We start from the raw sequence: 23,364 nt of genomic DNA, 5'->3' as shown, positions 1-23,364 counted from the left end.
ATATTGGATGGATTGTCATGAAACAGTTTTTATTGACTGACCACTAACTGTGTTAACTGAGTAGTATTTTTCAGTCTCTGTGAAGGGGTCTGACAACTTTAGTACACATCTTCTCTAATGGTTTTAACCCATTGTTAACAGCAGCAACCTATAACCACAAAAAAAAAAAAAAAAAAATGGGAAAGAAACCTAATGACAATTAGGTTTATAACAACGTAGGTGCTACTTTTGTAGTTTTGGCCATCATTCCTGTTAGCAATAATAAAATTAATTATTGAAATGTGGAAATACCGTGCCAGTGCTAAAAAGAAGGCAGTCAAAAAATGATCAAGTTGCAAACAAACAACCCAGTTCAGACAAACTTATTTGAATAAGTGAAGAAAATTAGTTTATAGGCCCAATTCCTGTTTCATCTTTGACCTACTGTACTTACTGTAAATTTGCACACAGTTTTCTTATGCAATGAGGATTTATTAGCAACATTTCAGGTTTGCTTACTTTCAGTTTGACCTCCAAATGAAGTGGTTCAGATAATGTGGATTAGCTGTTAGTTTGTTTCTGACCCCTCGTGTTTCTTGACCTGAGAGACTTTGTTGTAGAATTGCTGTCATGTTCCCAGATCTCAACAATTACTTTGGTGAGCACAATGGCAGCATAAACAATAGGAATGATTACCAAAAAATGAGTACTTTGGGTAGGTGTGTAGTTTGCCATTTAAAGAGAGAACTACCTCTAAAAAACCAACCCTATTGTGTAGGTTTGATTCCAGCCACATTTCCGTCTGAACTGTCCTTGAATTAAACTCTGATCAGTGTGCTACCTTACATACAGTATGAGCTCTACTACTATTGAGAAGAGGCGCAACTTTGACACATTCATTTATCTTACAGCCCTTGTCGAGTTATCAGTCAGCTACTCCTCCCCCTCACATACAGACACACACCCACACACACATTCTCTAGTCCCTCACCCTAATGTAAACCATCACAACCGAATGTCTAAACCCGCCCCTTACCCTAGCCCTAACCTAAACCTGATTCTAACCTGAACCCTAAAACCAGATCTGAACCTTCAAACAGCCCTTTGAAGGAGTGAGGACCTGACAAAATGTCTTCACTCCAAAGGTCTTAAATTGGTCCTTACAAGTACTGTATAGTCATACACGTATACACACATGTACAGACACACAAACGCACACACGTGTTGTCCTTATCCACACCTCTCCACTTTTTCCCATTACAAAGCCACTAACCTTCCAACAAGGATGGCTCTTAGTAAAACAGTAACACCTATGCTACAGAAGTGTCCTCACATTAAAATAACTGCAATTAAATACAAAAGGAATTCACTAAGGTAAAAGTAAGTTAAACACTTAAACTATGGCTAATATAGTTCTAATACAGCAATTGTAGGCATTTAACAGTGATCACTGTCCATTATTGCCTTTTCCGGTCGAAATTGTGTGACGATATTATTTCTCAGGTTCTCAGGATCTAAATCTATACCTTTTACTCTCTTACAATTGGACTACCTCAATTTTTCCCTGTAAACTCAATCATTATAACATGTTTTTATTTGGTCATTTACATCCACTCAAATATTTCTTAAACGTTATGTATTAGGAAAGTGACCTAGATTAATGTTACATTAATGGCACTTTAACTAACATTAAGTGTTATGCACTGTAACTCTCTCAGATTTGAAGCTGTGATTGATGTGAATGGGGACTTTATCTCTAAACTCTCAGTGGACCACTCTTTAACCATTCTCGGTCTTCCCCCAGCTCTTGCTGCTCCCTGTTCGCCTTCAGGCTGAGTGTAAATCACGTTTCCCTCCTCCTCCACCTCTCTCCCTCTGGCTGGTTGCCACTCCTTCTTCTCCTCCTCCTTTCATGACTCAAACTGCTGCTGGAGCCTGGCCCCTTTACTCTTCTCAGCTGGAGGAATTAGAAACATTCACACGCGCTCTCACACACTCGCACACAGGCAGTCCAGCGCGCAAAGAAACACAGGTATCATGACGCTGCTCGAGGACAACCTCCACACGGAATCCTCCAACAACAGATGCCTTTTTCACAACTGAATTTCAAAGCAGAATATTCCACGATGAGGAAACTCTGAGGAAGTCTTTATTCTTTTTTTTTTATCTTCAACACATTTGAAGTTTCCTCAACTTAAGGGATTGTTAGAGCAGCATGAGTGTGAAAAGGAAAAAGGCTGGGCTTGTCATCAGCTGGCAGAAGTCAATCTCCATCCTGGCTCCTTGGAGGAAAGGTACCATCACTTACTATCTTCTTCTACATCATCTCTTTGTCATCTGAGTCTCCTGCGAGATGAAATGCAGCCCTAGTTTATCTGATGATTCATCAGCAGACAAATTCTCTCTTCACAAACCGATGCTACCTCCGTCCCACTAACAGCTTATTCATTTGCTTGACCTCTACAGGGTATTTGTCTCAGCAAGCCGAGGAATGATTGGCACTCTGAGGGCCTCTGTGCTGTGCTTTGTATTGTAGATGACTAACATTGGAATTGAGTTGAGGAAGTGAGAAAAAGAATTTACTTAACTGTGGGTCTACACGGGTATTTTAATGGGAAGCAAATCTGTTGTCTGTTGAGATTAGCAGCTCCAAAATATGACTCAGTCTGTTTAATAAAAGTTTAATTGGATTCCCAGAGAGCAGATTAACTTCCCTTTTTAAAGGGCAATAAACATTCAGGAGGCTCCAAAATCAACTTTTAAGACCTGATTTTTCATCTTCTCTGGCTGTTAATCATAAAACTTTCCTGGTCTCCTCCTTTCTTTTCAAGAAGTGGTTTTAATGAAAACTGAGAGCTCTAAATCTTTATCTGGTCTGGCTACCCCGACAAAACAGACATGAAGAACAGATATATATATACTGTACCACCTTCTTCCTGTGTCATAACAGGAGAACAGGACTGAATAGCAGTTTTTAAAGAAGGAAAATTTATTCAATGATGCAAGTTTAGGTTTTTTGCTTGCTAGGTAATTTCAGTACTACTCTGAAAAAAATAGCCAGGAAAGTATGAGTTACTGTCACTCCATTAAAGCAGCCACGCATGTATGATTTTGATACGACATAGTAAGCGCCAGCTAATAGTGCATAATTTCAAAATTGTAAAATGTAAATATATATTGCTTTCTGATGAGTGTGATTTGATGACAAAGATAAAGTTTTTAGTTTTTTGGAGTCATGTTGTTGTCCACCTGACAAATATGTGTTCAATATTTACTCTCCTTTGGACACTTGCTATTCTCAAACTGCTAACTTTGCTGCTAGGTGCTGGACAGGTAGTATACAGTGGGTTTATCAGAGCTCCTCAGTGAAAACAGCTGCCTGCAATTGCTGGATATCAAGCTGATGAGCGCAGTGAGACTGAACCAAACAGTAAATCTGCCTAAAAGAGGCTAAGAGCTTTGTTAAACTGGGTTTGCCATTGTGAGCAACACCTTTCACATATCCTACATGTAGCCGTAATATCCACTGTTAATCCAAAAAAAATTTTAAAGCTGCAATGATATTTGTTTTACCATGGGTTACCGCTTTCACATTATGCAGTCATTTGTTCCATTGGTAATTTCAAAATATCGATTAGTGGAGCTTTAAGGGGTGTGAATTTGATACTGCCAGTATATGTCTCAAGAGTGAAGTTATGGTATTTTGACAGTCATTCTTTCAGCACAGCAATTTTAATCTGTGTTGAGTTTGTGAAAGCTCTCTCTCTATGACGGTGCCACACAAAATCAAAAGCAATTTAAAACTCTGCAGCAATACACTGAGAGTTCTTATTCTCATCCCTCCTTCCCTTTCTAATCCTGGCGTCAGGCTGCTCCACGTGTATTCCACGTCCAAGTGCTCTCTTAGATATCACTGTCAGCTTTTTATGGCACAAGCCAACACACCTGCTGAGCAGCAAATCCTCTGGCCATTTTGTTGTGGGAGTGATGATAAATCTACTCATTGTTGCAGCTGTGAGGGAGCCCCTATGCGCTGCTTGACAGCCATCACAGTGTTTGCCATGTTAAGTCAAAGTAAGAAGCAGAGGGCTTTGTAAAGATAAAACTCCATGCAGTGGGGAGCAGCTTTTTATTTGTGCTTTCTTGTGTGTCCCTGTTATCGATTTAACACTGCCTTTGTCCGGACTTTAATATAACATCACTGGCTGAAATCTGATGTGCTTTGATTCATGAGACTGCAGAGAACTTGAAATGCAGTCAGAAAAGTTTAAATAATTGGCCCTCCATGAAATTCTCTGCTCATCATCTGGTGGGGATCAGCAAATGAACAGGATTACAATGTAGAGAGAGGTTGTTAGACCATATTCAGTGATAAGGAATTTGAGTTGTTGAGGTGAATAAAGTAGTGAACATGTTGTGTGTGTGTGACACAAAAGAGTACCCACTGATTGACATGGAGTGTTGAGAGACGTTTCCTGCGCATAGGAAGGTTGTTGATGTTTGGTGCTTTTAGTATGTCTTGAATCAATTTTATATGCTATACATTGTCTGTACCTATGGGCTTAGCAAAGGACTGGTAGCATTGCAGGGTTGTGATAATACCCTTAATTCTCTGATCTGAATCATAGTGAAAAATTTCACTTTGTTGCCGTTTCAGATTACATTCAGTTTGCAAAACCAAAATCACATTGATTCACCTTAAATTTTGGACAGCAAATGTGGAAAAAGCAAGTATAACAGAGATCCAAACTACAATCGGTTCTCTTCCAGAAGTAGGAAAACATTTTTCAAAATCGTATTGAGATACAAACTACTCAAAATTTAGCCTAGGACCAGTGACCATGCATTACATAGTGAACTAACATGAAAATACCAAAAACTGGTGATAGTGTTTTTGCCTGACAGTGTAACTCCATTCTTTTCTTCTTCACAATGAGTTCTTTTATTTTGGTATTTTAGTACATTTTACTGCTACTACATGTTTAGTTCTTCTTCAGTAAAATGTTGAATGTGGGACTTGGAGTATTACACCACTGATCTGGCTGTTTGTTAGGGAATGGCAAAGGATGGGAAGTCAGACTGACGAAAGTAGCCTGTGCTCCTGCACATTCTTGCCTTATCTTAATGGTTTCTGATAGGACAAAGCGGAGTTGGTGGCCCCCCGTTAACTTTGATAAAGAGAGGGAAACTGGGTATCATCCTTCGGGATGGAAGAAAAGGGGTGATTAAAAAAGAGGGGGATCCCATGTGTTGAGAGATGAGACCCAGAGGTGTACTGCTTCTCCAGGTTTTAGAGGATGGTGGTGGTGGTGGGGCAAAACATACAGATTACCAAAGGTGTGATATTTCTGACATTGTTTTTTAAAAAACAACACGTAACACTTTTGCTATGTACTGTAGATGTTATGGCACTACCTGAATCCTTTAATGTACTGATAAAATATGGGTTCATTTGACAAGTATTAATTTATATCATAATATGCATGTTTGACTGTTGAAAAACGATGTGAATTTTAGAGGTGTCAATGGAGAGACATGAGTGGATGCCAGTTCCCCAGGGTCAGCACGAACTGAAGTAAAGATGCAACCAGTTGAAACTCTTTCAACATAAGCTCAAGATTTGCATGTATCTGTGTGTATCAGCTTCACAAACATACAGAAATTAGTGGAAAAAGGACGAGAGACTGGAGGAAAATAATTGAACCGAAAGGGTTTCTGATGATTTCTGAGTTCAGTCAGAGGCTGAGCTTAACACAAATACTCAGTTACACTTCCAATGACATGGTTGTCCGCTACGAGGTAGCTCGTAGCAAACGGCTGTGTCACAGGTAGTAGAGCATGTTGTCCACTAAACAGAAGGTCGGGGGTTTGATCCACGGCCCTGGTCTGTGAGTGTGTGTGTGTGTGTGTGTGTATTAATAGAAAACGCTGTATGAATGTGTGTGTGAACGGGTGAATGTAGCAGTAGTGTAAATTGCTTTGAGCAGTTGATAAAACTAGAAAAGCACTATATATGTGCAGTCCACTTACAATTTAGCTAACACTTGTACAAGTGGCTGTCTGGGGCAAATAAATGCAAACAGTGGTCTAATTAGAAAATTGTCCTCCCTTAATAGTCCTTTTCACAGCAGTCATTGTGACTCGTCATAGTAGGAAAAGCACAGGTGTTAATAACGTTAACAATGTCTCCTTAAGCCATGGAAATGTGACAGTGAGCCAGCACCAACAATAACTGGACCCTGAAACTGAAGCAGCTTTTCCTTAGTTAGATGTCACTGTTTTAAATGCAAAAATGATTGCTGACAATCTGGGACTGAAATAGCTGCCTGCCTATTGCAACATTAGTGTGGTCCTGGTAATGATTCACCAATAAATCAGCAGAGGGAGAAATTTGAACCGTTCCAAGATATTTAATAGAACCAACTCTTGGAATCCAACATGCTTGTTGATTTGCAGTGGAAACTGTTGAATAATTAATCAAAAAGACAAAAGGTGTGCACATAAGCACAGAAGTTTCTGTGGATGTTTTTTCAACAGTCTGAGGCTTGTTGCACATGCGTAATGTAACCGGTGGACCTGCTCTGCATAATTGTGGTTTGACAGCAAAACATCATTCCAGTTAGAGACTGCAGATGAAACAGCCTTCAGACGGCTCTAAAGGTACAGGAGAGTAAAGGAAAGGCCATCAGTATAGGCTACCAGCTAGCTGTCGTTGATTTTTTATTTTTTTTAAATTTATTTTTTTTTAAGTTGTTGCCAGAACCCTCGATGCATCTCCACTTGCTAAACGAAGTTGCCTCATTGAAATTAGTGACGGTGGGTGTCTTTTTTTTTTTTTTTTTTTCCAGGCAGTTGTTATAGTCTCTCTGAACACAGTCATAAAAATTTCCAATTTTCTCAAAGTGTTAATTTGAAAAGTATTTATTGTAGAGAATATATTGTATTCTGAGAATGTTAAACTCCTGATATTACTTTAACATACTAAATCCACAGTTAACTGGATAAATTATTAATGGCCTGAACATTGTTAAAAATGTTAAGTTTCACAAAGAATCAAATCAATGTATTTACTACTCAATTAAATCTAAATTTAAACAATGAAAATTAAAAGTCAGACTTGCGTCATTAATGAAAAGGTAACAATGTAAAAATGAGATCATATACTCCAACAATTATGTGTAACTGACCTGATCCCACAACTGCAGTCGCCTCATGTTTGTGCGCCAGATTTGATTCAGTAACAGTGGAGACTTGAGTTTAAGAAGTTTTAAGGTTTTTGGTTTGATGATAATCAGTTTGTAACCTCATTCTTAAGCAGTCTAAAGTGATTTTGCATTGATTAAGCATAGAAATAATTACAATTTAAATAATTGAAATTTTAACAATACTTTCCACACCACCCCTCCCAAAACAATAGCTGACCACTTGGCTCTTCCACTCAAACCTCTTTCTTCCTTCAGTCATAAACACTGACTACCAGGGGTGCTAATGGGGAGCTGAAATACCCATAACCCACATGGGCTGTAAAAATAGCTAGCTTGTCACAGCCTGTTTATGACCTCCTGTGCTCAGGATCTGAGAGGCCAACAGAGCCCCCTGTTTACCCTGGGGCTTTCAAATCTCTGCATTGGGTGCCTCGAAAAACCTACCAAAATCTCAAAAACCTGTCTTCTGCATTAAGAGGCAGTCAGATAGCACAGACCTGCTGCAGGAGGTGAAGCCTATATTTGTAAACGGACTAAAGCCTTTAGGAATACACCACCTGAGAGTATAAGCACAGCTAGAAAATGATTTTAGGAGTGAGATATGGCACGAAAAAGAAGAAATAAACAGATGATCACATTTATAAGTGGAATTTTTTCTGCTGTGAACTTGGTTAGCTATTCTGTGTCAGATTTTCCTGTGATTGAGAGCTTGCAGCTGAATTCAAGCCACTGTCACCTTTATTTAGCTATCCTGAGACAACGAATTGTTACCGGGAAATGTCAGCTCAAGAAAAACTGCATTGTAGCAGCTAAGAGGTAGACCTGGTCAACCTACTGTGGTAATTAAGTAATGCGTCATTGATACTCACTGTGGCATGTAATACAACATAGTGTGTCTGTGATTTCACTTAATTTTCCTAAAAGATATTATTTTAAATGTACCACTCAATACCTTTTTTGTGGTTACAGCAGCAAAAAAAAAATCCAAATCTGGGAAACTTAGCAAGTAAACAATCCCCAACACATATAAAATAGTAACCTTTTTTATCTGCCTATTGGAAAATACTTCTCAAACTCACGCCATTACACATTACACTCATACACTCATACACTCATACACATTAGAAGAAGTGAAATGAACTACTTTCCCTGATTTGCAGCAAAAGCCTAATGTAATCCAGGACGGAACCCTCGGCTTTAAAGAATAGGTCCAGCATGCAACCCCCCTCTAAATTACTGTTTTTACATTTCTGTGTATGGACATCACCAATGAGCTCTAACGTGTTGATTAGTGAGCTTTACTGGTGTATTTTTCACTTGGACAGATATAAGCTAGTTTTTTCCCCCCTTATTCCTGTCTTTATGCTTTGTTATTTAACACACAGACATGAGAGTGGTATTAATCTTCTTATATTTCCAAGATGTTGAACTACTCCTTTAAGATTATAGAAGACATAAATGCACAATAAGTGCAAAGGAAATGGGCTACGTATGTGCCTGGCAGCAAGATGAATGAGCTACCTTGGATTAAGTTGAGGATAGAAATGACCGATTTTAATTATTTTGGAGCCATCATCTATTGGCCATTAGATGAGCTGCAATTTAAGGCACCTCCACAGTGGTTTCACCAGTCAGATGTGATGAATGTTGGTTGATAGTTGGTGGAAGCAGAATTGTATTTCTTCACATCACTGTGGTACTCCTTTTTGTTACACACACTTGCTTCAGGAAGCTTGTCTTTCAGCCACTTTCAGCAAAAACTTTTACCCTCAGAAGTGTACCTGTATTTGTTTTATTCTGTTTTATTTAGTATAGCACAAACTCTAGAGCTTCAATAGCTGACACCAGCAATGATACCTCAATCAAGGTCACTTTGAAAGAGTGCTCAACCAATTTAGCAGTTCTGTAACATTATCAGACTTACGGTTGGTTACTTATGACTTATGGTTAGTTTAAAAGTATCAGAATTGATGGAGCAGTATCAGAGATATTGTCTTTCCTATTCCACACATTCTTCTTCCTTGACAAAACCTGCCACCTCCATTACCCACAATGCATTTTGACTGCTAAGTTTGGTAGGAGTGTGCTATGCTAGTAGCGGCTAATGTTACCTCAAACCTGTAGCCTCAAACAGAGATGAAATGTGGTCTACAAAAAATTCTGTTAAGCTCACTTGTTCTTAACTCCACACCGCCACATTTTTTTCAGACCCAACAAACACTAAGTCATTTGATGGAATTTAACAGACTTCATTCAGCTCCCTCTGAAGCAACAAAAGGCTTTGTCCGACTTTTTGCCGTGTGCCGTATACTCCCAAAGACCCCCAAACAGACACTTATGTGTAAACTCAATGGAGTTCTCCTTTAATGTGACATCTGGCGCATTCAAACGTTTGGTCTAAAGCACGTTTAATATCTTCACCCTGTCTGCATGTTTTACACCAGTGCTGCATTTATATGTGACTCAGCTGTTTGCATAGAAGAAGTGGACCTAGTGGACTGTTGTGTTTTTTTAATTCCCAATACTCACTAGCCTCTGTTAACCCCTGGATGAAGGCTGTGTTTTCCCTCCAGCCTTCTGGGCAGCTCAGAACATCGTTCTCATGGTGTCCAAGCCCACAGCATGAGAGAGGGCAACAGGGCAATCCACTTACTCTACTTTATCACCTTTAGTTCTGAAAACTCTGACCTTGTAAGGGACTAATTTGAATGACAACACTAGCACTCTCTGGAATGCAAAATTAATATGATGTGAAATGGCTCAAGGATGTTTTTAGACAGAAAAGAGGCTTCAGGGTGAGTTTGGAGAGGGGGGAGAGGAGGTGGACTGTTTGTAATTATATGTTGTGGGGCTTAGTCAAGCACAGAGACTGGAAATAGGCTGAGTCAGCCTGTGCAGACAATTACAGGATAGAATATCTGTTTATGTTGTTTGGGAGGGATGAGAACAGCTGGATCAGGGTGACACCTGTCCAGCAGACGGTGGTTGCGTGGAGAGGATTATAGGGAAGGACAGGTATTGTATCAAAATAGCAAGGAGTCAGATTACACGGCTGAGTTGGCCAGATGACTTCAGCGTGTAATTAAAGTAAACCTGCTCTATTTATTGTCTGCTGGTAATTCACAGGTCAGGCAGGACCAGAAAAAAACATTTAAGAAAATAAATAAGCCAGGATTGAGTGATAAGTAGAGTAAAAACCAATGTATAATGTTTGATTTCCACAGAAAAAATCTGTTGTTATTCTACAGGCAGGCCCAGTTGATTCTAATTTTGTATCAAGATGGCAAGAGAAAAAGGTCTAAGTGAATTTGAAAGAGGGTAAATTGTTGGGGCATGGATGGCAGGAGCTACAAAGACTGCTCAGCTGGCTTGTGTTTCAATAGGAGCAGTGATTAAAGTGACATCTGCACTTAGATCGATGGGAAAGACATCAATAAACAGGGTTGGAAACTGTGGTCGACAGATGACATTTGATGACCATGATGCTCGTGCATTAGAGCGATATGTAAGGAAAAACTGAAGAGCAACTTTTCCTCCAGTGCCTGAGAATGTCAATACAGGACGTGACCAGACTGTCAGTAAGAACAGTCCGTCTACAAAGTGGGATTTTATCGTAAGGTTGCGTTGGATAACCCACTCAGATCTCAACCCAAATAAACATCTATGGGAGATTTTGGATTGACGTGTCAGAAAGTGTTCTCCAACACCATCATCATCTTTTGGAAGAATAGTGTTCCATCCCTGCATTAGAGTTCCAGAGACTTGTAGCCAAGACGCACTGAAGCCTTTTCACCCTTCAACCCTCCGTATACAATAATACAAATTAGAAAATACAAATTATAAATAGAAATTACTTCTTTTAAACACTTGAACATGACTGTTCATCTGATCATGGAAAATTATTGATAACATGCTTAGTTATAGTATATTACGAAAGCATCTTTGCCCAATTTATTTTGGCAGGAATACGGTTTAATCTAGTTGAAATATCAGCAACATTCCCTTGCTGACTTGCCAGTTTCCTTTTAGCAAGCTACATAGTTCTGTTGCTACAGACAATAAGTTAACGTTGTTCATTCAAAACACACACTCTATGTGTACCATTGACTCGTTTCACTGACTGTAAACCATTCTGCATCTCTTTTTTGGAGCAATTTAGACTTCAGCAGAGCAGGGTTATATTAAATTGGATGGTATGAAACAGTTGTTATATTACTCTTATATTACTTAACTCTCTGGATTTCCAATATAGCTCAACCAGGACTGGATTTATAAGCCCAATACTGATATTGATATTTTAGAGCTCCAAAAAATCTCATAATGATATATTGTCAGATATTCTTTGTTACATAACCATATAATATAAACCAACTTGATTTTGATCCCTCAAGTTGGGTTTTTGAAGAATTGTAATGACGATATGTACTAAGTGGGACATTTTACATTGTAAAAATAATCTTGTCAGTGATCTCTAGTGGCAATACTATGTCAGGGAGACACTGTCTTAATTCAACAAACATACAGTATGTCTGCACTGCAATATCTTATTACTTATCAGCTGATATATAGATGATTTAATAAATATATCTGTAACAAGTCATTATTGGCTGTTATATTGGCTCGTGCCGATTTACTGGTCAGGCTGTCTTCTCCATTCCCTCAAATATCAGCACTGTCAATAGACAGTTTGCACTCAACAAGATTTACTTGTAAGCTAATCCTCTGATTGTAGCAATTCTATTTAAGTGAATTACTTTCACTCTAAAATTTTTCTAATATAAATGATTCTGTGCCAGGGCCCTCAGCTTTTGATCTGAAACTCATCCAGGAAAACTGTTGAGCAGTTCTACATCTGAGAAACATTAGTATAAATGTGTTAAAGCAGAGGTGTTCTGATAAAAAACCAAGCAGGGGTTCTTTATATCTGTCAGCTGGAAGCATTTCGTATTTCATGACTATTGTTTGCATTGCTGGTGACTCTAAATCATTGTACATCACACTGTCTTTGAGTGGCTTAAGGTATTGTTCTAGTGAAGTCATACTAAAACTTCACCGTAATCAAATTTATGATTCAGATAGAAGATCGAGAGAGCAAAATGTGTAGACTATGTTAATATCTAAATCTAATAACATGGTCAGCTGGACCTGAATTTATCTTGTCCAATATACTGATTAAAATGGAATTATTCAACTCAATTCAACTACATTTTATTAAATACTGTCAAATCATAACATACATTATCTCAAGGTACTTTACAGAGTAAGGTCAAGGCCTTACAATGTTACCACCATGAGCAAGCACTTGAGGAGAGGAAAAACTCCCTTTAACGTAAAGAAACCTCAGACAGAACTGGACTGAGGGTGGGCGGCCGTCTGCCTTGGCCAGTTTGGTTGAGCGGAGGGAAAGGAGGGAGAGAGGAGAAAGAGGGAGACCTGGAACAGCTGTATACACTGTTGTATTCAGGCACTGTCAGACAATTGGTATAATGATAATAATAATAATAGCGGTACATATAGGTGTAATAGTGTTATTGATGAAAATAACAGCAATGGTATCAGCACCAACTAATAATAATAATGATGATAATAATAATAATAATGATAATGATAATAATAATAATAATAATTATTATTATTATTATTATTATTATTATTATTATTATTATTATTATTATTATTATTATTATTATTATTATTATTATTATTATTATTATTATAGCAATACAATTCATAATGATACAGATCCTGCAGCTCTGGAGTCACAGAGACCTACAGAATTAGGACAGGGAGCGAGAGGACTCGGAGTTAATGACATGCAGCAGTGTGATATAGATGCAGCAGCAGCCGTGCCTCTTGCAGCATAACTAAGGGATTATCATCTGAGTTCTACAATTGGGCGTAATTTTATGTTCATATGTCCTGCAAAGCATAGGTGTTGAATAAAATGTGTACTATAAACCAGCTATTATTATCGCATCTAATGACTGAAAACTTAAATTCTTCGAATAACAAATGACCACAACCAATTGTTGATATACAACCATGTATAACAACAAATACTGAATATTCACAATGCTTAGCCTTCAGTAATTGCTGTGACTATTTCAATAAATCCTCTAATTTAAAAAGCTGAATACAGAATTTGTCTTTGTCTCTAAAATCATCCCTTTTTGGGATGATATCATTTGTCAGTACCTCCCAAAACTGTTACAAATGACCATTACAAATCATGTAAGTGTTTTATGATTTTGGATAACGTATGGCTGTTGCACAAAAACTACTTTGTTGAGGTTAGGGAAAGATTGTGGTTTGGGTTTTAAAAAGACTTGGTTAATATAAGGGAATGACTGTGGGGACCATGGTTATTGTTAAAAGAATCCATCATTGACATTCTGTCCAAAAAGTCATAATTCACCAACCACTAAAGGTTTTTTAATCAGATAAATGTACCATATTAGGCAATTGGACACAGAACCAATGCTGTTGTTTTTCTTGGGAGATGAATTATGTTATTGATGACGTACACATTCATTATTTCTTGTGGCCATTTGTTGTTTGAAGAGTTTAAGTTATTTGCTAGATTCTGGCTATACATAAGCCATGTGGTAAAACAAGGAAACTGTATTTTAACTTTTATAAATGGGTAGCGCTTTGTTTTTGTGTTGAACCGAAGTGGGAAAACACAGACAGTAATTAACATGGGAAGAGACCTGGGGGGTATTCCAGAAAGCAGGTCTAGCAAACTCAGAGCTTAATCTTGAACTCTGAGATTGAAAACTTAGAGTTTCTGGTACCAGAAGAGCTGATCAGACTTAGTTCAGTCAACTTTGAGTTACTCTGAATTGAGTGCATGTGTGGTGAATGAAAAAAAAAAAAAGCCATCATCAGTGAAGCTCTGATACAGTGATTCACCCAGGCAACGGGTAAATATAGAGCAGAGCCTCCAAAGTAATCCAGTAGAACCAGAAAGATTCATGTGTGACATTAACGCACATTTATCTTTAAAAAAAGAGCGACAGCGGTGAAAGCGCCTGAGCTGGAGTGGAAAATATGTTAGTCAATATATTAACACTATAACAATAATATTTTATCCAGCATAGTCCACCTGAATCCACTTGAATGTCCTTCATGGATGATAAAGCGCTGGAATCCTACTATTGGTTAGATAACATTTTTATTTTATTCAGCCGTAAATGATGGGGACAAAATGCTGCTGGCAGCAGAAGATGAAAATAGATTTAAACAAATAGATCAAACAGATAAGACATTAGTTTATTGATCTATGATTATAATCTCGTAGTTTGGCCCAGTAACAGCCTCATAGTTTTGCTGATATGCAGTTGAGAAACTACTGAGGTTCTAACTGAGTGTAAATTTACATTTAAAAAGCTCATTGAGTGAAAGGCTGTTAAAACCAGTTCAGACTCTATGCAGCCTGTATTCCAAAAATCCCTTTTAAACTTTTTACATTTATTCCAGTTTTGAAATGTTATAATCTTTTTAGCCACACTACAGTCATCCTCATTCAGAAATATCACACAGTCTCCAATATGATATGATAATTATGACAGGAATGTCCCATCAGTCCATCCAATAACAACATGAAATTATTCTGTATAGATCAGAGTCTTATGTGTTCAAAGCCTCACACAGATTTTTTTCTTTTTTTTTCATTCACAGTGACTAATTCACGGTAAATGTTTCAGTGTAGGTGAACTGACTGACAAATCTGTCTTCATGTCCACAGAGCTGCTTGTATAGAAACATAATTTCTATACAGGCAAATGTAAAAAAAAAAAGTGTACTATCAGTACACTGTACTATCAGTGTTTTGGCAGAGCTGGGGTGTTCGAGTTTGCTCTCTGGAAAACCCTCCTGCTTTTATTCAACAACAGGGTTATCAAAACATTGGTCATTAAATAGGAACTGTGGGTGGGTTGCTGTTTTGAGAGATTGCAATTGAAACAAGATGCTTTCTGAGGAAAGTCTTCTGTAAAAGAAAACCTATTTCCATTTATCATCAATTTGATGTACTTTCAGTTTCATCAAAAGCAAATATTATGTGGTTTTGGTCCAATTTAAAAAATATTTCACACTTTGAGATTTTCAGCTGTGCCAAGTTATAATCAAAGTCAGAAACCCTCCAATCATTTCCAATCAGCTAACATCCTGTTTCTAACTAATTTCCTGTGAATCATATATCATTCAGTGCAGGCCTCTACTTTCTCAATCTCAACATCCCAACTGCCTCTATTAAATCACACAGATGGACGTAATTGCCCAGGTACACAAATGCTCACTGCATTTATGCTTTTGGTTTTGCTTTACTGTGTCTACTATGACTGAACCAAAGACTTCTACTTCCGTTCAACTTCTCACAACATGCTTTGGAGGAAAATTCCTCTTCAAAGACTCCCTTCTCCAAAGTTCCCTTCAGAGAGGATAAAAGTGTCACCACTTCAAAGAACTTTTAATCTCATATTTGCCTTGGCATGATCTCTACTTCACCCTGCAGGAAGTTGCCCAACCTCCACTATTGCTCGGGTTTGATCTAGCACTCAGGAATTACAGTCTTAAAATATGCTGCTTGGCTGCTGTTTTATTCCAAGCACTTGACTACACAAATATAACAACCTTGAAGCTAAATCAGGGCACCTGCATTTGGCTGGGGAAAGAGGGAATGCCTTTTTGTCTTTTCTCTTAAAATTCAAAGGCAGGGAGGGAGGAAAAATGTCATTTGAAAGACAGAGAGACATATCAAATTGCCCACAATGAGAAAGAGGAGAGGACACATATGATTGCTCCCCGTCATGGTCTTAACTGAAGCTTCAAATCAAAGCTGCACAGTCAGTTACGGCACACTGACAAATTGTATGGATCCCTTTGGTATAAAAGTTAAAGATTGTGTGATTACATAAACACCAATCCCTTGGTTTCGCACAAGCTTCCAGTCCTATCACTAAAGATGTACTATTTGATGGTGCATACAGGCCATTGATGGGCAAAAGACTGGATCCAACCCAGAAGAAGCCAACTGATGTTGACACAATCGTTGAAATACCTGTACTTCCACAATCTTCCACTTTGTTCCTAAAACCCCCTGAAATATAGTTGTACATCAGCCAGGTATTATATAATTTGGCTATTGTTGAAACACTAAATCAAATAAATCCAATTTTTGGCAGCCCTAAACTACACTTGAGTTCGACTTAAGTTCAGGTATTTTAAGGTCTTTTGTTTCCTTTGAGGCATATCAGAGACATTTCAGACTGTGTGAAAACATTAAGAACTTGCAGTCCAGATATTCAGATGGGGGAGACTGTTCTCCAAAGCAATAAACAATAGCATCAGTCATTTAAGTAAAGGCCCAACATTAAAAAAGGTTTGTGTTCATGAAACAAAGACCTTAAGAATTCTGACTCTTGTCTGTCGGGATTCTGAAGCAAAGGAGGAAGTTGTTTGACATTGCTGCAGACCCACAAGGCCCAGAGAGAGAGAGTAGTTAGGGTGGGATGGATGGGTCACTGAAATCATTGGACTTTGACATGACTCTGTTTGTTTTATGTTTTATACTGATAGTCAACATTGGTTTCTTTCAACTCTAACCACAATTGTTCCCAAACCTATATCTTTTTAACCATGACATGAAAATTCCATAACCTCATTCAAGTAGTTATATTAAATCAAACCATGAACTTTTCCTAACCAAGTCCTTTTGTGCCCCAAACTAAGCAGACCTTAACCATAGCAGTGCCAAATCAGAAAACTCTTTGGTTCTCTCTTTTATTTATTTTTTATTTTGTTACAGTAATTTGTAAGGCAATGTCATCCTGCCATTAAAGACTTCCAATCAGAAACTCTAATACAGTTACAAACAGTGTATTATTGAAAGAATTATTGAGATTGGACTGCTTGAATAAATCTATATTTCTTTATCTGTTCAATAGGGAAAGGAGACAGAGATGCAGTATTGGATAGTGAGGTTGTCCTGACGAAAATTAAGCTCTTCAGTAACTTCCACGAGAGGCTCCTGATGTCTGGCGACTCTGTGTCCACCATATCCACGGTGTCAGTTTCCGAGGAGGACATCTCGGACCTAACAAAAGCCTCCAAGGTGAATTCCCAGCTTGATCAAAAGTCCGGACAGTCTCGGATAGAGACCGCCACAGACTACCTGCCTGCCATTTTCTCAGACTCACAGCTGCCAAGGTTGTACAAGTTCGAGTCGGAGGACTCGGGAGTGGAGCTTCCAAGTGGAGCTAACTCTCCATCCACCCCAACAGGCTCTGAGCAGAGCTTTGTGGTCCACAGTCGAGAGTCCTCCTGTGACTCCTGCAACTTAAACTCTGACCCTACCGTTCTCCCTGATAAACTAGTCAGACATGAACAGAGCTCTGAGATTAAACAGGCAAGGGACTGGGTGGATAACAGTTTGAGCGTAACAGTAAATACTCAGGACAATGTGTTCAGACATTCAGAAGAACTCCATTCTTCAGCTGTTAGAGTAAAACTGCACATAGGTAAGGATGTGGATAGAGACCAGATTAGGGCTTCAGGAAGCAGCCCTGAAGGAGATGAAGAGACTTCTGAACTGTTTGGGGAGAACAGGGCTGTAACTGAAAGAACCTGCGCAGAGGATATGAGGCCTGGGAAGCAATCCTCAACAGGAGCCTGTGATGACATGATGGGCAATGTCTTTGAGCCAGAGCTTATAAGGAGGAGTGCCACCAGTGACAGCCTGGAGGAATACATGGACGAATGCTGCAGACTTAGTGAGGTAAGGAAAACATTGTGCCTATATATCCATTAATCCATCCATCCATTTTCCTTACCGCAGGTTAAGCAGGCTAAGCGAGGTAGCCCAGATATTCTTCTCCCTAGCCACATCCTCCAGCATCTCCTTGGGGGCAAGAAGTGCTTCGAGGCCAGATGGGATAAGCTACTGTATGTATTTCCTATGGCATATTCTGCATCTACGCCAGGGACTCCTTGCAGTCTATAGATGTTGACCCCAAAAATTTTAAACTAAAAGATTTGTGTATGCAATGCCAGACATGATACTTTAAATTTATATGTAGCAGACAAAAAAGTTCTAAGGTGCATTCAGATTGAATGTAAATTAAATTTTCCTCTCATTGTCCTCCCTGCTGGACTGTCTGTTCATTCACCACAAATAGCCAGTTTACAAACTACCAACAGTGTGTGCAGAGTATAGTCTTACCAATAGGATTAGTTTTGAGGTATAAGAGCATTGACATTTGAGGATTTCAAAAATCTGATAGCAATGTATTAGCTAATTTTCTTTTTTTTACATAACACATAATATGACCAAAAATGTTTGATATGATCCCTTAATTTTGGTTATTAGTGAGGGGGATATTTTCTTTTGATTATAAACTACTCAGTGTTCTAAACAAGAAAAAGGGAAGTGTTGTCACTGTGTACCTAGTGATTTCAGGATGAAACATTAAATTCACTCCAAAGACTGAAAAAATAACCTTTTGCATTCATGTTGGGCAGTACATTTCTCTCTCTCTCTCTCTCTCTCTCTCTCTCTCTCTCTCTCTCTCTCTCTGTGTGTGTGTGTGTGTGTGTGTGTGTGTGTGTGTGTGTGTGTGTGTGTGTGTGTGTGTGTGTGTGTGTGTGTGTGTGTGTGTGTGTGTTGAAGGACAACTATGGTTCCTTCAGACTTCAGCAAAATTCCTTTTGGATGAGCAACAGTGACATTTTCTGTCCTTTATCATGATAAACTAAACTTTTCCAGCCTCTATGTTTCCAGGTAATTGTAACACTGCAACTGAATTAGGGTTCACAGAGTAAGTACATTTTCTGTAGTGCATTTATAGGTGTGATTAACACATGGAGGGCTTTCAATTTGTCAGATTCTCTTCAACTTAGTTGCTGAACAAAAGAATGTAAATAGCACTGAAGCTGTACCTGTGGTTTGACTTCTTCCTGTCCCAGGGATATGACAAAAAGCAACTGAACTCATTCAAAAGGACCTGCAGGGGCATGTTTCATTCATGTTACAGGAAAAAAAAAAGGAGGTATTCACATCCAAAATGAGTGAACAAGTAGGCTCGAGAGAGCACCTGACAGCTGTCGAAGCTGCAAAGTCACATCACATGTTTGATGTTCCTGAAAACATCGCAGTCAGGCCTTGAAATTGTCTTTCATTACCAGCTGCTATTAGAATGACAGTCTAGTACAGCTGTAAATTTTCGACTTGAAAGGGACACATTTTGGAAATTATACTAACAAAGGGTTTAATATTTTTTTCAGTAAAACTCTTCATTCCCAAAAAAGAACATAGTTTGAAAGACTTAGGTAATAAGTCAAGGGATCAGTTACTACAGTTCATCCTGAAGAGAACATAAATACATAATAATCTACACCAAATTCCATGGTAATCCATTCAGTAGTTGTTCAGAAATGTCATTCTAAGCCAAAAAGTCAACCTAATGGATGCGCAAGGGGAAAAATCAATGGACGAGCAAAGTCAATAGATTTCATCCTCTGGGAAAGATTAATGTCTGTACAAAATGTCCTTGCATTCCATCCAATAGTTGCCTAGATGTTTCAGTCTTGACCAAAGTCTGGACAGAGGTAGACTAGTCTTCAATATCAGCAAGATTTAAAATGAATACTATCAAGGCAGGGGTAAATTCTAATTATTTACTTAATAATCTGTCTATCAAAACCTCCACTTAGCAAATGTGCATCTCGACAAAAGTCTGAGAATGGGAAAGTCTCAGACTTTTGGACCCAACTGTATGTCGAAATACTTACTCCAGGAAATGTAAGCAGCTCAGACTCTTCTGTAATTGAATTGCAAAAGCATTTCAAAGCAACAGATATTCCACTGCAAAACAATATTAGCACCAAAACATGAGAGCCTGCTAGCACTCAGAAAGAGGCAGTATAGTGGGGTGAGCATGTGTTACAGTGTGTGGCAGCTCTTTCAAGAACCTACATGTCATGCAGCACCTGTTCATCTGTACTGAGGGACTGAGATTTTTCTAGTGATACTGTCACTGGCCGTCGTCTGCTCTCATCTGGACCCTCCCTTTTTTCCAAGCCCAGAGCTTGTCGGCCTATGTGTATGCATCAAATTGGTGTCAAATATCTCAAATTACTCACATTTTTACCCAGATAAAGGCTCTTTGATATGTCTCTCGGGCCCTTGTGAGGTACAGTAATGGCATGTGGCAGTGGCTTTTAGGGGGCCAGCATGCCGGACTCTAGGAGTACATTGTTGTCAGGCAGTATGGTGCTGTGGCCCCCAACTTATTAATCATCATTTATCACCACAGCTAATAATGTAATTCCTTTCCCTGCTAAATGGAACTCTGTAGTCCGTAGCACAGTGATACTGAATTCAAATATGTGAACATTAAGGACTTTCTCTGTGTTTACCCACATACCTTTTCTCTCTCCTGCTCTGTTACTCTGTCTGTCATTAAATAGAACATGAATGGATTCTATAATCACTGCAAATCTCAAGGTTCAGATGTTGGAGATGTTATTAAGTCCATAGCTGTCATATTTCAAACATCAGGCAGTAAAAGTGATCATTTGGACCTTTGTAGCTGTGTGTCTGATCTCATATACATTTTCAAAGCATACTTACCTCATCAGTGCTAGTGTAAAATATAATTAAAATACAAACCCTGGATGCTTCTGGTTTATTTGAATTCCTCAGTTGCACAACATAAGTGCTAACGTTAGCTTCTGTGTTTATACTGCAGCTTGAGTAGGTTGTTGGTAGGAATGACTGCAGGTTTAATGTAGGCTGTCAACCATCAAAAGGCACAGTTATGCTCCAACAAAAGTGTTTTCCGTAACACCCACTTTACACAGTACTTTGCAAGAAATACCAAGGTGAGATATTAGACCGGTTTTGAAGTTCTCTCTTAAGTCTTTGCAAAAGTATTTCTGGTATTATATGTAAGTATAAGTATTCTAGCAAGCATTTTCATATGTACAAATGAGTGGTATGATACAAATGCCTTCAAGGAAAGATTGTATGTAAGTAAAAATGCATTCTAAAGTTCCGACTATGGATTTTGTCCCCCATCACTTACAATAAAACCACATTGGGAACAATTACAGCACCCAAAAGCTCTATCAGTGTTGATAAGGGCATAAGATTGTTGTATGAAGAACTACTTGAAAAATGTGAGCTAAATCTTCTTGTATATGTTTGCTGAATGAATACTTTTGCATCAAAGTTAACATTTAGCTCATAGTCTCAAGCTAAACCAAAGCTTCCCATCCCATACTTGCTGTAAAGTCCATCATTTTACTTAAGTGTCCAAATCATCAGTTTGAAATTTATGCAGTATATATTGCACTAAATAAACCAAAATCCAACTTTATGCTAACAATCCAATGTTGCATATAACAGATGCAAAAATTACAGTCTTGCAACACAAAATGATGGTGCAAAATGATGATTCCTATATGTTCAAAATGTCAATTGACTGGTTAACAGTATCTTTTCCACTTACCTCGCAATACACAACAACTGCAACAGTGGTAACTGTAATCATCAAAGATGGAAACAGCTGTAGCTTCAAAATGTGTAGAGGACAAAACATTGTGAAGTGACAAAAAACTAACTCAAAGGGTTTTAGTTTTTGCTGAATACTATACTAACATAACGATAACGAATGAACTAAAATACAACTAAAACCTAGTATACCTTTTGCATCAAAAGGCTAAGACTAAAACTAAATCAAAGTCAGGTGCAAAAACTGTACAAAAGAACAACACCAGCACATAATGTCTTTCAGTTCCTGTCTGAGTACTTTGAAAGATATACTGCATTGAAGTGAGGCAGAAACACTATCTGTGTGTATAGAAAAGACTGGTGTCTGGCTGGGAGATGCAGCGTACGTGACCTGCTTGTACCTTCCTCCCTATTTGGATGCTCCACACACATCTGGTGCTTCATTCCTATCCAACACCGTCATGTTTAGGAAAGAATTTTGGATGAACAAAAGATAATGGAAACATCTACAAGGGAGAGCCAGAGGAGGCTTCAATTACCATGGTGATCTTGGATGTTATCATGAGTTTGAAATGTGAGAGAGAGAAAACTGAAATCATAAAACAATGCTAACAGCAACACCTGTAAGATTCTCTGTTGCCATAGAGAGCAAAAGTCCAATCAAAATAAAAGGCTGCGTGGTTAAAAAGCACTTCTTTACGTTTTATGATTCAATGGTTTCGACATTTTGGTCTACAACTTGACTGGGTAGTTCAAAGCTGTATATTTCTTGTGAAGGTCCTATGTGGAACCATTTGAATGTGGTTCTACAGAAAAATTTATGAGGCTTTAGCCACACTACAAATCCAGCTGCAGGGATGCCAGTGTCAGCTGGTTGGTCCACAACTTTGGTTAAGACTGAAAAACACTGATTGTCGTAAAATTTGAGAGATATTTGTGGTCCCCAGGTCATCCCCCGCATTTAGTATATCAAGTGCCATAAGCAGGCCAAAATTCAATTTTGTCCAGTACTTAGGACAATATTATTTCTGCCACGTAGTGGCAGAAATAATATTACAGATACAAGCTGCCAAATGGAGTTTTTCTTTTGTGCGTGGAGCTCAGACATCTGCCTGGATCTAGGAGCAGAAATGATGCTCCTTTGACTTGAACCCCCGTAGTTGACCCAGAATTTACTGGAGGGATTACATAACCTATTTGGCCTGGGGTTGTCCTGGTATACCTCAGGAGGCACATTGCTGGCGGAAAGATGTCTTGCCTACCTTGCTTAAGCTTGATACTTTGGACAAACTGCTTGTTGATGGTTGGATAGCTTCAGAAACCCCCTCTCCCCACATCTTTTCGATGTTGGGTTAGGGAGGGTCTGTGTTCAACCATATATTTAATATTTCAAAACCGACAATCTGACATTCACACCCACTTCATACTGTGATTTCCTGCTGTTGGAGGTGGAATAAAATCAAGGATTCTAGTCATCCTTCTAGCTCTCATTTTTAAGTTTTTACACATCTATTTGTGGTAGTTTTCATATCTACAACCTAGTACAACACAACAAGTGTCTTGTGTCCTGGAACACATATGCACGCCATTATTTTCATAATCAGGTGATATAATGTTGGCCATGATGGTCAGTTTTTTACTCCGCCTTCCAGCATTGCCATTTGGGTC

The 23,364-nt window shown here is 38.6% G+C and overlaps 1 protein-coding gene across 4 annotated transcripts in view; it reads left to right on the top strand.

Moving 5' to 3' along the window:
- Nucleotides 1-1,967: 1,967 nt before the first annotated feature.
- The window catches only part of si:ch211-250c4.3 (uncharacterized protein LOC100535981 homolog), a 50,875-nt gene continuing 29,478 nt past the window's right edge, over nucleotides 1,968-23,364 (top strand). For all 4 annotated transcript variants that reach the window (XM_040139991.1, XM_040139989.1, XM_040139990.1 and 1 more), the window contains exons 1-2: nucleotides 1,968-2,273; nucleotides 17,132-17,961. In XM_040139991.1, the coding sequence (XP_039995925.1) occupies nucleotides 2,195-2,273; nucleotides 17,132-17,961 (909 nt within the window). In that variant the 5' untranslated portion in view covers nucleotides 1,968-2,194. The remainder of the gene's footprint in view (nucleotides 2,274-17,131; nucleotides 17,962-23,364) is intronic.

Source organism: Xiphias gladius, chromosome 11 (assembly GCF_016859285.1).
Source record: "Xiphias gladius isolate SHS-SW01 ecotype Sanya breed wild chromosome 11, ASM1685928v1, whole genome shotgun sequence".
Taxonomy (NCBI): domain Eukaryota; kingdom Metazoa; phylum Chordata; class Actinopteri; order Istiophoriformes; family Xiphiidae; genus Xiphias; species Xiphias gladius.
The sequence above is the reverse complement of the archived record's forward strand: the minus strand, read 5'-3'. Positions and strand labels throughout refer to the sequence as shown.